Below are 15,951 nucleotides of genomic sequence, written 5' to 3'. Positions count from 1 at the left end.
TATATGTACTTTGGCCCAGTATGGATCCATATAGGGGTTTAACGTCCTACTCAGCAATACAAGTAATGCTCTATAAGTCGGACTGACCCATACGAATTCAATGTCAATATAGAAGTACAAGTCTTGAGTAATACAGTTTTAAGTATGTTTTTGTTACTACAAATAGATTGTTGTGATTGAATTGTGAAAGACCTGTTAATAGTCCCGGATTAATAGAATACAAATATTGAATTGTGTAATAATCTTGGTATGTTTACACAAAATAAAGAAATTATTACACAAATATTATTTTATTTAATAAAAAAACAAAACTTAAAAATTAATTCCTCCCATACTTTGAATCGTTCGGTTGCTCCTTTACACTGTTGTTTCTGACATTTGTTTGTAATCTGCTCTAAAACTTTTACTCTATGAATTTCCAAACAACTTTCAAAACCCAACAAATTCTTGGGAAGAATATAATAGTGTAATTTCTTTAAATATTTGTTTTGCGAAAAATGGATACGTTTTGTTTTTTTGCCCCGATTAAATGGGGGATACGCCCTTTATACTCTCAAGAATCCACCACTGATTTAAAATAAAGCAATATATAGTTAAATGTGACGAGACGCGAATCTCCAAAATGATTCTGTACATTCAGTCTGGTGACTAGTGCCGTCTTTGATTTCCTCAGCATAATTGAAATAGTTACAGTCTTATAGACACCCTTTTAAAATTTGTTTTTGCAATAATTCATAAAAATCTATATTTTTCGTTAAAAATCTTTAAAAGTTTTGTCATAAATATATTTGAAGATTGTATCATGATATACTCGTATGTACCCTACGGCAGTTTGTATTCATCAGCTTCAGTCTTAACACGGAAGTTTTTCAGCCAATAAGAATATTTTTTTTATAGTTATACAATGGTATATAAATAAACTTTTTTTATATATATATTATTGCCGACGGTAGACTAAAGGCATTAGTAGTAACACAAAATCAAAGACCAGTGTGAAAATATTCCATTGACCAAGGATTTGTATAATACTATAAAAATCCTTGTATGGACCAAGCCACATCTCCAGTCGACGTTGATATAAACACTAATACAATCAAGAGACACATATGTACTCGAGCCATGCAGTTACAGAGTTCGACTCATAATTGGGATTATGAGGGAAAAGCAAGCAAATCCTTTTAACAATGCTCTTTTTAAAGATCTTGCACTTTTTTTTGTTCACACATTGTTGTCAATATAATTAAATTTTATGCGACCGTCATACAAGTAAGAGGTTTAGCTAGCTATAAAAGCAGGTTCAATTCGCCATTTTTTACATACGAAAATGCGTGTACCAAGTTAGGAATATGAAGGTTGTTATCCATTCGTTTGATGTGTTTGGGCTTTAGATTTTGCCATTTGATAATGGTTTACATTTTCTTCGGAGTTTTTGTTATTTTTACTTTTTTTCGTAAGATGTGACCTCTTTTAGTCCCTTTTCTTTCAATGATGTTTCTTGATTTTTAAATATTTTCCTGACCTAACTATCTTCCCTTGTTTGGTGAGAAGATTTGTCAATTTGGATCTTTGTGCATCATATGTGGCACAACGTTTGTTTGAGGGAACGAGGCCGCTGAATAATGAATTATTTTACTTCATTGTGACCCGAGATGAAATGGTGATAGACTCTGATAACCGTTAAACACCCGGAACTTGAAACCATATAAATAGAAACTAAGCGAAATAAAGAACGGTTAACTCGATACGTTATAGTGTGTACTACGTAGAGAACAAATCTACATATTACCTATCTCCGCAGATAATTAGACTTGAGTAGGCGGCGTTACATCTATTTAATCTAATAATTAAAAAATGTCTTTCAAAAGAATGCATATTTTGTATTAGATAAACTACTAAGTCTATAGTATCTAAATCGAACTATGTGAACTGGGACATTCTGTTGTGTATTTTACCACCTTGACAAATCTATTACTGTAGGCGGTTTTTTATCCTTTGTAAGTCCTTGTTCGGATTTGTTATTCTCATTCCAAAATATTTAACTATTAGATAGATCTTTAAGATTTTAAAGGCAATTGTACTGAATGAATAGAATTCTTCCTCTGACAAATTTAAACAACTTAAAATTTGTGGCAATCAATTTTTGGTGTGTGAACGTTCCTGGTGAAGGTCAATTTAGAAAAGCACTTGAAAAGAACCACAATTATAAAGAGCTTATTTACATTACATAACGATCCGGATTAAATTATTAAATTACCACAACGTCGAATAAAAGATAATTCCTTTCTGAATGAATGAAACCCAAAAAAAAAACAAAAAGAAAGAGCAAAGTTATTGCACTAAATTTTTTTATGACATATTATAAGAATTTTATATAATATATTCGGATAAGCATTAATCACGTGTTAAGCTTGCCCTTCTGGTATTGATAATTGAGGTGTTTATTTTTATGCTTATCAATCGTGTTGTTAAAAAGTCGAGTAACTAGATATAAGAAGATGTGGTATGAGTGCCAATGATACAACTCTCAATCCATGTCTAAATTTGTAAAAAGTAAACCACGAAGCCTTAGCTCACACCGAACAACAAGCTATAACAGCTATAAAATAATATAACTACATTTATATAGAAGCTAATTCACCACCTATTGTCTCTTAATTAGCTTAAGACGTATATAAGGTCAGCCCTTCATGACATATTTGTAAACTGTTTTTCGACAACACGACACAAAATAAAAAGAGTTATAACTAATCAAAATCATGGTTTATGTGATATGGTATGACAAACATCGAGACAAACCACCAAAGACCGTCACATGACGTGGATGTAAGCAACTTTAGGTTGCCGATGATTTATCAATTGGCACTTGAATTAGTGTAGAGAGTCGACTACAGTGGTTATAAAAACACCAAGATTTAAAAATCTTCAAATCCCTGAATGTCTTTGCCATGTCGGTATAAAAAAAGAATATTTCTCACTTTTTTTATTCACAAATTTTTTTTTATGTTGTACTGTTACGCCACTGTCCCATGTTTTATTCACACAAACAAAGGTTTATGTTGTACTGTTACGCCACTGTCCCATGTTTTATTCACACAAACAAAGGTTTATGTTGTACTGTTACGCCACTGTCCCGTGTTTTATTCACACAAACAAAGGTTTATGTTGTACTGTTACGCCACTGTCCCATGTTAGGGAAAGGGTTGGTGCCTTCAAACTAGTTTAACCCCGCTACATTATGTATGCGGCTGTTCCAAGTCAGAAGCCTGTAATTCAGTGGTTATCGTTTGTTGTTATGTTACATATTTGCTTTTCGTTATATCGTATATAAATTCTCGTTTGAATTGTTTTACATTTGACATTTGACATTTCGGGGCCTATTATAGATGACCATGCGGTATTGGCTTTGCTCATTGTTAATGATAGATGATAGGCCGTGCAAGGACCAATAGTTTTTATGTTTTTTCTGTGTCATTTGGTTTCTTGTGGAGAGTTGTCTCATTGGCAATCCTCCCACATCTTTGTTTTATAATTAAGGCACTCAATACCTAGACAAAAAGGAAAAACAAGCACACACCCTCTAACAAGAATAGTAATCAAACAGGAGATATCATTTGATATTTAAGATTAATAATAAAATCGTTTACACAGCCTTCAAACATTTTGTACCTCAATTGGCCTTGTATTAAGACAGATTTTTTTTATATGAATAAGAAACAAATGTTCAATGAATTTCCTACTTTACCCCTAGTCGATCCTAGTCATACAAATAATGTTGTCCCTTTAAATCGAGCAATTAACCTGGCCTGCGTTTCACAAAAAAAAAATCTTTTAAAACTGATCGTAGGTATACTGAATTGTTCATGACTTACGACCAATCTATGTTATAAGATTTTTTGTGAATAGTTGACCTGGTAATTATACTGGGATTACTGTGTCAAGGCAGAAACATGAATTATCAACATTTTTCTCATTAAGGGAGCTACCATTTGATTTTTATGGGGGGGGGGGGGGGGCTAGGATGAAATTTGAAAAAAATAGGCAGGACAGGAGTTTTGAGTAAAAAAAAAAGGCAGGATGAGACACTTTGCAAAAAAAAAGGCAGGATGACAATTAAAGTAAAAAAAGTCAGGATAAACTAATAAAAAAAAAGGCAGGACCGAATAGAGTAAAAAATAAAAAGGCAGGACAGAGATTACAACTAAAAAAAAATGCAGGACAAAATTTCTCATCCTAGCCCCCCCATAAAAATCAAATGGTAGCTCCCTAAGGCAAAACAAAAAATATATAGATTTATGGTTTCCTTTCTTTTGAAATCTGTAGTAGGTACTATAGCTTTAGTTCGGGGATTTCTTTTTTCTTTTTTGCTCAGTTGTTTTACGACGAACCAATTGGAAACAAGCTAAACTTTTGAAACGATAGGCTATCGAAGTGACAAAAAGAGCAAACGCATATTGAAGCATAATAAAACAAGGATTTTGTGGAAACCCTAAACACATATATTTTTTCATTTTTATATTGGCCTAAGCAACTTCTTTTTTTTTTTTTTTTTTATATTGAGCTAAGCACATTTTTAATCTTTATATAATTGCAGTATTTTTTGAGATTCCGATCAATCTTTTTAAAACTTTAAACAAACTTTGACATTTTTTAAATGATTAAATACCCACGTAGTAGATTAAACATTGCTTTTTATATACATGTATGATTAATATAGAAAATTAAGGTGTGACCCTTGAACACACCACTTGGTGGTTTTTGTGTTTGTGTAAAAGGTTTTGAAAGAAATATGTATTTGAGAGGAAGATTTGTCACTTTTAGACGATTTAATACTTATTAAATGAGCCATAACATTCATGTTATGAGTCATGCATCAGATGTAATATTATATAAAGTTACTTGTAACAAACGAGCATGTAACGAGGCATGGATCCGAATTTTGAACAGATTCTGTATTAAATAAACTATAACAGCCCGAAACTTTTACCGCAATCTTAATGTGTCTTTTACTTTTCGATATTGTTCCCTGATGGTTTTTTTTTTTTATCATAGCTTTGCTGCGTAAAAAGAACCAAAATAGTCTGTGAAAACAATTTTCAAAACCATTTGACAATGATTAAAAAAGATTAAAAAGTCCATCACTTTGTACTCTCATTATACCCTAGAAATATCCATATAAGTATAAGATGTGGTATGATTGCCGATGAGACAATTCACCATCAGAGAGAGACTGATGATGTATACTAAGTAAGCATGAGGCATTGCACGCCCGGCCTACAACAATGAAAAACACCCATATTTTATAGTTAGCTGTAAAAGGTAATTGTTTCTTAATATATTTAAGAATACAGATAGTGCATGTAACGCCACATACTGAAAGTGTACCCTGTGAATATTGATCGTACAATCAAAATCAGAAAAGCCTATTAGATCGACATGTCAAATTGATAAAGAGAACAATAAACTCACAACAAAATCATGTTCACCTCGGTTTGGAGTACAAGTATTCCTATATATAAATATATATGCTAACATGCCATAAATGATACATTTGAAATAGAGTTTTATCAATCCATTTTTTTATTTTCAGGAAGCTGGAAATCTTTTATTGGAGTCGATGCAGTGTATGAGTTGGATTGACCCTAGATTGTCCTGGAATAGAGGTCAAAACAGAGTTAGTCTCCCATCATCACAAATCTGGATTCCGGACATTGTATTGTTAGGACAGTAAGTACAACATATATATAATTAACCTACTCGTCGAGGTTTCATAAATATAGATCATTAAAAAACATTACAACTGTAATGACAGAGTTATAGATTCTGGAGGTAGGACAATAAGTCTTGTGTTGTTCATCGTGTCCATGCAAGCTAAAATTAAGAGTAAACTATTATCTATACTTTAAATTCATGTTAATCTCAAAAAAAGACAAATAATTACTTTGCTATTAAGGATTTATGAATTGAAACAAAAACTCGAAGTCCATAGAACATTAAACTAAACGAAAACTAGACCATGAAGCTGTGTGGTGTGAGCCATGGTTTCGTGTTAAAAGCCGTACTTTGACCTATATTTTGTTTTTACTTTTACACGATGTGACTTAGGTGGAGAGTTGTCTAATAGGCACTCATACCACATCTTCTTATATCTACTAGTATATATATAATAACAAATAATTAAAGCGTTGTACTTTAGTAAAAAAAAAAGAAAGGTTATTAGAACCGGAAGTAATGGTTGGAAGGAATAACGGATTAAAAATGGTTCGAAATTATCAGGTGTGCTGAAAAGGTGTATAAAATTTAGTTACGAAACGTCTCGTGCAATTTTAAAATGTGAGAAATTTGAGAAGGGATGATTCATTTAATGGAAGCAATTACAATCATGCGCAGGCCTACACATTTCAATAGCTAACAGCTATTTTTGAATTGAAAAAAAACGGGATACAGATAAATTACTTAATATTGAAATTTTTCGATGCATAACATGATGTACCGTTTTCAAATGATGTAATTTTTGTTTAAAGTGCAGATAGAGGATGAGCCAACTTAATCACAGAATTTATTTAATATTAGGATCTCGTGTAACAAATACATGGAAATTTACTGCGAGTTTTCAGTTACGCTCCATTTATGGGCATTATGTTTTCTGGTCTGTGCGTCCTTCCGTGCGTGCGAGGTAGTTTTTGATGAAATTGAAGTCCAATCAACTTGAATCTTAATACATGTAGTACACATGTTCCCTATGATATGATTTTTCTAATTTTAATGCCAAATTAGAGTTTATGTACCATTTTAACGGTCCACTGAACATAGAAAATGATAGTGCCGATGGGGCATCCGTGTACTATGGACACATTCTTGTTAAGTATTTGTATCTATATTTTTCATTGCAGAAAATATGAACCTGATTTTGAGACAAAAGTTATCGTAACACAGGGCGGTAACGTTGTATATTGTCCCCAGGGACAGATCACATCTACGACCTGTCAAGAAAAAGCAGGAGAAGTTTATGAATGTGACTTCCGGTTCTTGTCGTGGTCCTACGACAAAGTGATGTTAGACATTAGGTTACCAGCGACACAATCTGTTGATTCACACATTGACATGTCGGTCTTTATGGAACATGAAAAATACGAAGTTGTTAGTAGATGTGCAACAAGAGAGGAAGTGAGACATCCTTGTCGAGAAGGAACTTACCCAGAACTTAAATATAGCATTGTGTTGAGTCGAAGAAGGACATTTTGCAGAGACTATAATCAAAGTCCTACTTGTAATTGAGATATGATCTTTAATGGAAAAACACGAAAATTAACTTAAAGTCGACACGAGCCAACGAAAAAGCGTATAGAAATATAATATCTATGTTATATGGTGCTACGTAGGATATATTTACATCTTGGATAGCTTCAATTGGTCTTTTTAGGAGCGTCCAGCATGTGAATGTACTTTTATTCATCTACAATAAATAGGGTTTTAATTCGTCATTTAAGACTTAGAAAGAATTTGTTTCATGAAATCTATTAATCCTTCATATATTTTCATATATTACTTCAATAAATGGCGTAATTAAAAATAAATGCACATGTATTATAACATTATTATATATATACATATCTTTTGCATAATTTATTTTATTATTTATTTCATATAATGTTTCATGAATTGTATACTTGTACCATGATTTTTATGAACATGCGTTTAGTTTATTTATAATGTTTTGATATGGATCATCCTTGCTATTTATTATTAAAAAATGTTAACATGTGGATATTGTGTATATTGCAAATCAATTTGCCAATCTACTAATTTGCCATAAGTTTTCTACGTTTCGCATTTTTAATAATAGTGCCACTAAAAAATTGTTAGTATCCACATCCAGCAAAACAACCCTATTTATTTCTTCTATACATGAGAGTCTGGATGGGGGTGTCTGTTATTCTGTAAATATTTAATTTTCACCCCTTTTTTCTCTAATCTTTAAAAAATTAACCCCTTTTTTCTCTAATCTTCAAAAAATTAACCCCTTTTTTTTCTCTAATCTTCAAAAAATTAACCCCTTTTTTCTCTAATCTTCAAAAAATTAACCCCTTTTTTCTCTAATCTTCATTTTTTTGCCCGTTATTCTCTAATCTTCATTTTTTAAGGGCATTATTCTTTAATCATTTAACCCCATCTAAACCCTCATACATAAACAGCATGAAATAAGATAAAAATAAATCTAAACTATCATTCTTTGAAAGTTTCATTTAAATTATATGAATGTTTTTCATACTAGTATGCCGCAAATAAATTAAGGATTGGAATATTTCGATGAAATTAAATTATAATACATGTTAATAATTTACAAAGCATATTATTATCGTTTGATTGTATTCATGTTTGTTCATCAGGGATGTAGGGCCACGGTTATCAAGGAGCAAAACTATGTCCCCTCACTTTAGGGGGGGGGGGTGAAAGAAAATAAATGTTTGTTTTGATTGTTTGTCACTACAGGTCGCTGCTCGGCCTACAATAACAAGCAAAAACCAATTCGCATAGCAAGCTATCAAAAACTGCCACCTCTACTTTTCAGTCTACTCCTATGCCACTATTCATCCCACATCTTTATAACATAGGGTTATACAGGAGTTTATATTTTACCATCCTAAAGTTGTTCGTACTTTTCCTCATTTTTCAGTTCTTCTTTGTTCTCAATCCTTAGAACTTCCTTTTTCCTAAATTTCTACTGTGTCCCTAAGATAAAATAGCGTAAACATCGAAAGAATCTGTCAAATTTCGGGTGCTACGTCCCACACTGTATCTAGTCCTCGATCTCATATTCATCCTGCAATCAGCTAACTATTGTATAAATAACGGGTACACAAATAATGTTTTGCTTTATTTGTACATGTACATGTACAAATAAAGTATCCTGTAACCCGATTCCATGTTGAGCAAGCGGAAATATTGATATTTCTTTCTAGGTAACAGTTCATTGTGACTGGGACTACTATACTATTAAACTATATTAGTATAATAGTCCCAGACTTTGGGGTTCTCTTCGCGGTTTGTGTTTCAACTTGGTCGATTTATTGGAAAAATCAGAGGCCATTATTTGAATTTTAACAACTAAAACTTGAGTGCCGGGTGTAAATTGCAGGATAAAAACAATAAATGTTTATTGTTGGAAATACAAAATGTATTTGTACTTGCTACGACACAGGAGAAAAGCTCGGCGAGTCTCGCTTTTCGTCATGTTTCTAAAAGTCGTACAAATAAATTTTATATTTCAGACAATGTACATATATTGTATACTTATTTATCTGTGCAAAAAAAAAAACCCAACAACTATGGAATGTTTAGATTGTTAAAAATTTAGTCTTGAAAATGTTATACAATATCGTGCAGTACATATAAAAAAGAAGATGTGATTTAATTGCCAATGAGACAACTCTCCACAGGAGACTAAATGACATAGAAAATACAACTATAGGTCACCGAAGAGTTGCGTGAACATTTCGCAAATTGTTCGAGTTTTATGTTTCGAGTTTGTTACATGGGACAACGCCAAGTGAACGTTTTTTCTGATAATCTGCATGTGTCTTCCGAAGCCTATGAATATTATATTTTTATTCATTCTCTATTCATAATGTGAAAATTTAAGAAGCAATCTTTATTTCATATATAATTTGAAATATTCATTTCAGCATTTCTAAGAAAATTTCCTTATCAAATATTTACTTAGCGCTATTTTTCGTGGTAGTAGCAATATCTAACGTTGCGTCCTTAACAATGAACAAAGCCGATACCGCAAAGTCAGCTATAAAAGGCCCCGAAATGACAATGTAAACAAATCAAAAGAGAAAAACAACGGCCTAATTTATGTACAAAAAATGAACCAAAAACAAATATATAATACACAAACAAACGACAGCCACTAAATTGCAGGCTCCTGACTTAGGACAGGCACATACATAGAGACTGTGCCGAGGTTAAACATGTTATTTGGATCCCAATACTCCCCCTAACCTGTAACAGTACAACATAAAAATGAACTATAAAAATCAGTTGAAAAAGGCTTAACACGTCAGATGGATAAAAATACTACAAATACAAGTGTATATATTCTAAGTGATAAATGTATGATTTGAATAGTTTTATATAATACGTAATTTAGAAGGAACTTTACTGAGTTTGACCCCAAAATATGAGTTGTTACATTACAGAAATAAACGTGCTATAAAATGGGCGCAATTGGTACCCATAGGAAGGCTTACAACCTGTCGATTAATTTTATTGCGGAAAAGTGGAAGATGCGCAGTTTCAAACATCTGATAATGAGATAATGCGCACTGTTACCTTGTGAGATAATGTGTTAGTGTCTCTTGTAGAGTGTAACGTTGTGGGTTTGCTCAGATTGTTGGTCTATAATAAAACAGGTATTTAAGTCTAAATCTCACTAATACGTCCAAGATATGCATGTTATATAAGCCGTTTAAGCTATCAATAAATAGATATTAGGAAATGAGTTGCCCAGTCGTTCATCATAGATATACATTTCGAAACATTCACATAGACACGGGTTGTTTTACTTTAAAAATGAGGATGAATCAAAACTTGAACTATGCAGATCAAAGGAAATATCAAGATTTTCAATTACATTTGATATTTTTATATGCACAAACATTTTTAGTATTAGTTCTTACGCGGCGTTTTTAACACCTACGCTTGGGCTTGAAAAAAAGACATTAAAGACTTAAAGTTCTTTTCCTCTAAAACACGGACTGTGTTACACTTGTTTAAAATACACAAACGAAACACGCATGTTGGATTGTATGGATGAAAAACATTAAAATTGATCAGATATGTAATAAAAATAAAATAAAATGATATCCATAAGGAGACAAATCAATCATAAATGATAATAATGGGAGCATATATAGACACTATTTGACGAGTCATAAGACTGAGGTGTTTTTTCAACAACAAAACTTTATAAAAAAAAATTAAAGACAATAAAATAAAAAACGGTTTTGATACGATCAAATGTTTCATTTAGTAATAAATGTAGACACAACCGAATGACCTGGTGTTAATGTAGACACAACCGAATGACCTGGTGTTAATTTAGACACAACCGAATGACCTGGTGTCAATGTAGTTTCAGTTTCCGATGTATTATCTTTCAAACTCAAATGAGAACATACATTCATGAAATTTATTTCGTGTACATAACTCGGGTGAATTGTTCCATATTTTTTTAGATTTCTGCGGGGTATTATTTTTTAAGTAAAGTGAATAGAATTAGTTACACTAACACAATGTCGGAGGCTTTAAATGTGTTGTAAGTGCTGAAGCCACTTTAAACCTCGGACAAACATGCAATTAAAATGTAACAAACTGTAATAGAGTGTAAAGATAAACTAACTTTGACCTTTCATGCAAGAAAGAAGGGACACACATCATATCAAAATACATATCAAAATACCACACATCACGATGAAAAGTATCCATTGGAAATTCACGCGAATTCAAGACCGAGTTGAGACTTAACTGAATACACTCAGCTTACTTAATTAACGAGTTCAGGATATGATAAAGTGTAACTTCAAAATTTCATTAAGGGAATAAATACTTTTGTCAAAAAAAACTACACTCTACTAGCAACGTAGGAAACAATTAGTAGAAGATTACGTTTCATGATTCATCCGAATGTCGTTAAACAATCAAGAATAATTTCAAACATTCCAGAACTAATACCTTATATAGTATTTACTTTTCATGTGAATCAATCCACAACTATATTTCAATATTTACTGTTCATCTGAAACAGTCCATAACCATATATATTACTCACTTTTCATGTGAAAAATGAAAAACTAATTATCAAAATCAATTATACTATTCAAGTGAAAAAAGTGACAAAATTAATTTCAACGCAATATGAATAAAATCACAAATTTCATTACATATTTTATCAATTAATCATTGAACATTGCTTCCTGTTTTTTTTTTATCTATATAAATTTAATTTCTTTGATTTGTGACGATTCGATTCATTTCGAATATGCGAATTGCGACGTTATTTGAAAAAATAGTCATCTGCGATGAGTGAGGGTTTTGTAAATCACATTAATGTTATATTATTTAGCAGCTCTCTATTCACAAAAAAAAAATTACGACTAGAATTAAGTTGTTAAAATTGATCGTAAGCTATACTGAAGTATGTATATATATGTGACTTACGAATATGTTTACCCTTAATGATTTTTGTGTAAAGAGTCGCCACAGACTGATAGTTATTGATATTATTCAAATAGCACTACATACATGCAAAGGTCGGTAAAAGTAACCAACATTACTTCAATTAAGAGCAATTCTCTGTAATCACCAAAATATTTCGGCACACACTAAAATATATTTGTTTTAAACTTGATTAGTTCAATAGAGCCACATGAGCTTTACAAAAAATATTATTACATTTAGTCTCTTAGGTTTACCGTTTCCATGGTAACAGGACTTAAAAGTGGCAAAAAAGGGGGAAAATGAGGTGTTTACAAATTATGATAAATTATGACTTACAAAAAGAAAATAATATAAATATTCAGACATTTAAAACTTTTTTCAGTTAAAAAAAAACCAAATGAAAATTGTGTTCAAAAGTAAAAGTATTAATGACTTTCATATTTCTGCTGTCAAGAAGAAATAACATCAAAAGTGTGGTATAAAACTGAATAACCCTCGTAGCGGGTTATTTAAAAGTGTGCACCACATTGTTTAATGTTTAGAATAGACAGAAAATAATCATTCCTTTAGTTGTAATTTACATAAATATTATTCCATTTACAAGGAGTAAATCATGAAGGAAAAGGTTGATGAAAAAAAGTATTTCTATGAGCTGATAGACCAAAAACGTTCAGCCAATTAGAAGACGTGTTACATCAAATTTTTGTTAAATGATTAGAAACACTTCTCTTAATATGAGAATTTAGCACATGCAAGAAACAGAACGCAATTTTAATAATGGGATATATATATTTTACTAACATCTTTGGGTCGTCGTCACGAAACACGGATATGCTTTTTACAGCGGATGAGTGTGAGGGCATTCCGGTGTATTTAGCCACAGACATTTCTACCCACGTGACATGAGTTTTTGACTGATTTAAAAGGAGGCTCGCGGGTATAGAATTTTCAGAAAAAAATTAAACATTTATTTTTCATTACAAATTTTATTTTTCTTCAGTAGTTGTTACTTTATCTTTTCAAAAAATCAATCCGTGTTGGCCCCAGGTGACTTTTAAAATGTAGACATCATTGAAAAAGCTCCAAATTATCTCCCTTTGATGCAAAAATGCCATTTTTTTGGCATTTAAATATACAATATATGTACATTGTTGGAAAATATAAAATTTATTTGTATGAGCTTTAGAGACAGGACGAAAAGCGAGGCTCCGCCGACTTTTCTCCTGTTTCGTACCGAGTACAAATACATTTTATATTTTCCGACAATGTACATATATTGTTTTTATCCTGAAATTTACACCCAACACTCGAAATTTTGGTTGTGAATGTAAATCATGGTCTTTAATGTTTCAAAAAAATCGACAGATTAAACGCAGACCGCGAAGAGGACACTCAAAATGAACTGGTTCACAAAGAAAAAATCCCCATAACCCCGTGCTCAACATAGAAGCGGGGTGCCAGGAGACTTTATTGGTACATGTACAAATAAAGCAAAAACATATTTGTATACCTGTTATTTGTACATTAGATGGCTTATTACAGGATAAATTGAAATATATTTATTAACTCATCGGTGACCTATATTTTTTATTGTTGTTTTGGAATAAGCTGTACATAACTAAATAATTGTAAAATTAAGGCGAATTCTGTGATTTAGTTCTTTTTTCATTTCGATATTACCTCTATTTCTCTTATTAGATCAACAGAAAAAAGGGACAATAACAAAAATGTATGCTTCTTTCGATGGCAGATTGTGAGCGTAAATGAACGGTGACCCCATTTTTTATTTCATTTTTCTATAAACATAAAGCTAGGTTCACACTGCCGATCAGATCAACTCGATGATCCCGATTGTGACGTAGCTCAACCAAATTCTTGATCGGGCCTGACTTCTACCCGACAGCCATCCTACTGTACACGACCTTAACTCGACCATTCACGACTCCTTAAAGACTCCATCACGACTCCATCCCGACAACAAAATGAACACTTATTCGATAATTCCGATCAATTCACGATTTTTACTCGACTAGCTAGACCAAATCAACTATTCACGATCTCAGCCTGATCTCGACTAGACCAGATCGATCTAATCGTATATGGGTCGGTGGGATAATCGGGAATTGGTCGGGTATGCAATTTTTAGTATAAAAACGTTCGAATTGTTTATTCCCTACCGCTTCGGAGTGGGCATTACGTGTTACCCTTCCTTGTCCGTCGGTACGCACGTACGTCCCAACATGACCCTTTATAATGTTACATTTACTAGCTGGGGCATTATTGGTGTCCCATGGAAACATTCTCCGTTTATTTGGTTATATTCAGTTGAAGGTCCGAGTAAAATTGTACATTTAAAATATCTACATTGAAATAAAGCAGTTGGATTTGTTGACAGGGTGATAAGAGCTCAGAGAGACAGGTTAATAGCTGTGACGGAGCTTGGTACAGACATCAACAGGCGCCGAGAAATCTAGGCGATGCAGTGGCTGTCACAACGACCACTGTGTGGGCAGTTTGAGAGACTTGCACTAACTCAATCAAGAGGAACCCAATGCTTATAAAAACTTCCTCATAGTGGACACTGATATGTTTAATTGCTCTTTTTTGGAAATGACGCCACAAAATGAGATTTGTCACTGGATTAGTACTTATGTAAGATAGCAATAAACATAAACCTAACAATCCCCATTTCCTTGCTTTCTTATTTCTATATTATTGCACAATTACTTTAATATTTGAAAAATCCGCCGGTGCCAAAATTGCAGGATTTTCTTCCCTTCCGGACATTTGAGATCATCCAAGGTTTTGCTGGGTTACGTGTTGCTAAGTTTTTAGTTTTCTATGTTATATATGGCCCGTTGTTTGTCTTCTCGTCGGTTACCGTTCTTCGCTATGGCTGTGTCGGTTTGCTTTAGACCTCTGAGTTTGATTGTTCATTTGGTGTGTTTTGTCTCTCTTTTAAAATGTTTCATTTCCTTGCAAAAGTAAAGACACGTACTGTTCATGGAGGAATTTTTGTACAGTTAAAAATAATGTTGCCAATATATTGTTGCGGAAGCATAATTATGAGAGTTAATCAGATCTGCACACACTTTTAGAGAATTGTGTAGCAATCATGTGTTCTCGTGTATGGCCGAGTAGAGATCGAAGAGTGGTCGAATTTGTTCGCGAAGGGATCGGGTATTGGTCGAGTTGGTCTGGGATAATATAAATATACAAGTCTCAGTGATCTGGAAGCGATCGGGCATTGGTCGAGTAAATCTGGAAATGATCGGACATTAGTCGAGCAAAGGTCGAAATGATCGAGTTCTAATTGGTAAAATGTTTGTAGTCCGACCAAATTCGATCTCTACACGATCCTTTCCCGATCAATTCGACCGCTACTCGACGAATTCTCGATCTCTTCTCGAGTGACTTGCTTCTCGATCCTTATTCGAATGTTTTTGACATGTCAAAACTCTCGGGTAGAAAGTCAGATCGATGACGAGCAAGGTAGACTATCCTGAACATTCATGTCGATTGAGTCAGACCAGTCTCCCGATCACGTAATTTGTCTCGATCGGGCTTGATCGAGTTGATCTGATCGGCAGTATGAACCTAGCTTTAGATAAAGTTCATTTATAGAAAAATATAGCGAAATCCTATATTAAATAAAAAAATTGATTTAGACTCGCGAGCCCCCTTAATCGTATAATTACGCAGATATTATCGTGTGCAAAATAACATTTC

General features: G+C 32.8%; 1 protein-coding gene across 1 annotated transcript in view; it reads left to right on the top strand.

Annotated features, from left to right (window-relative positions):
- LOC139510418 (mucin-2-like) overlaps positions 1-7,724 on the top strand; it is a 28,587-nt gene extending 20,863 nt beyond the window's left edge. Inside the window, exons 17-18 of the mRNA XM_071297001.1 lie at positions 5,588-5,724; positions 6,891-7,724. Of these exons, the coding sequence (XP_071153102.1) occupies positions 5,588-5,724; positions 6,891-7,275 (522 nt within the window). The 3' untranslated portion in view covers positions 7,276-7,724. The remainder of the gene's footprint in view (positions 1-5,587; positions 5,725-6,890) is intronic.
- Positions 7,725-15,951: the final 8,227 nt, after the last annotated feature.

Source organism: Mytilus edulis, chromosome 2 (genome assembly GCF_963676685.1).
Source record: "Mytilus edulis chromosome 2, xbMytEdul2.2, whole genome shotgun sequence".
Lineage (NCBI taxonomy): Eukaryota > Metazoa > Mollusca > Bivalvia > Mytilida > Mytilidae > Mytilus > Mytilus edulis.
The sequence above is the reverse complement of the archived record's forward strand: the minus strand, read 5'-3'. Positions and strand labels throughout refer to the sequence as shown.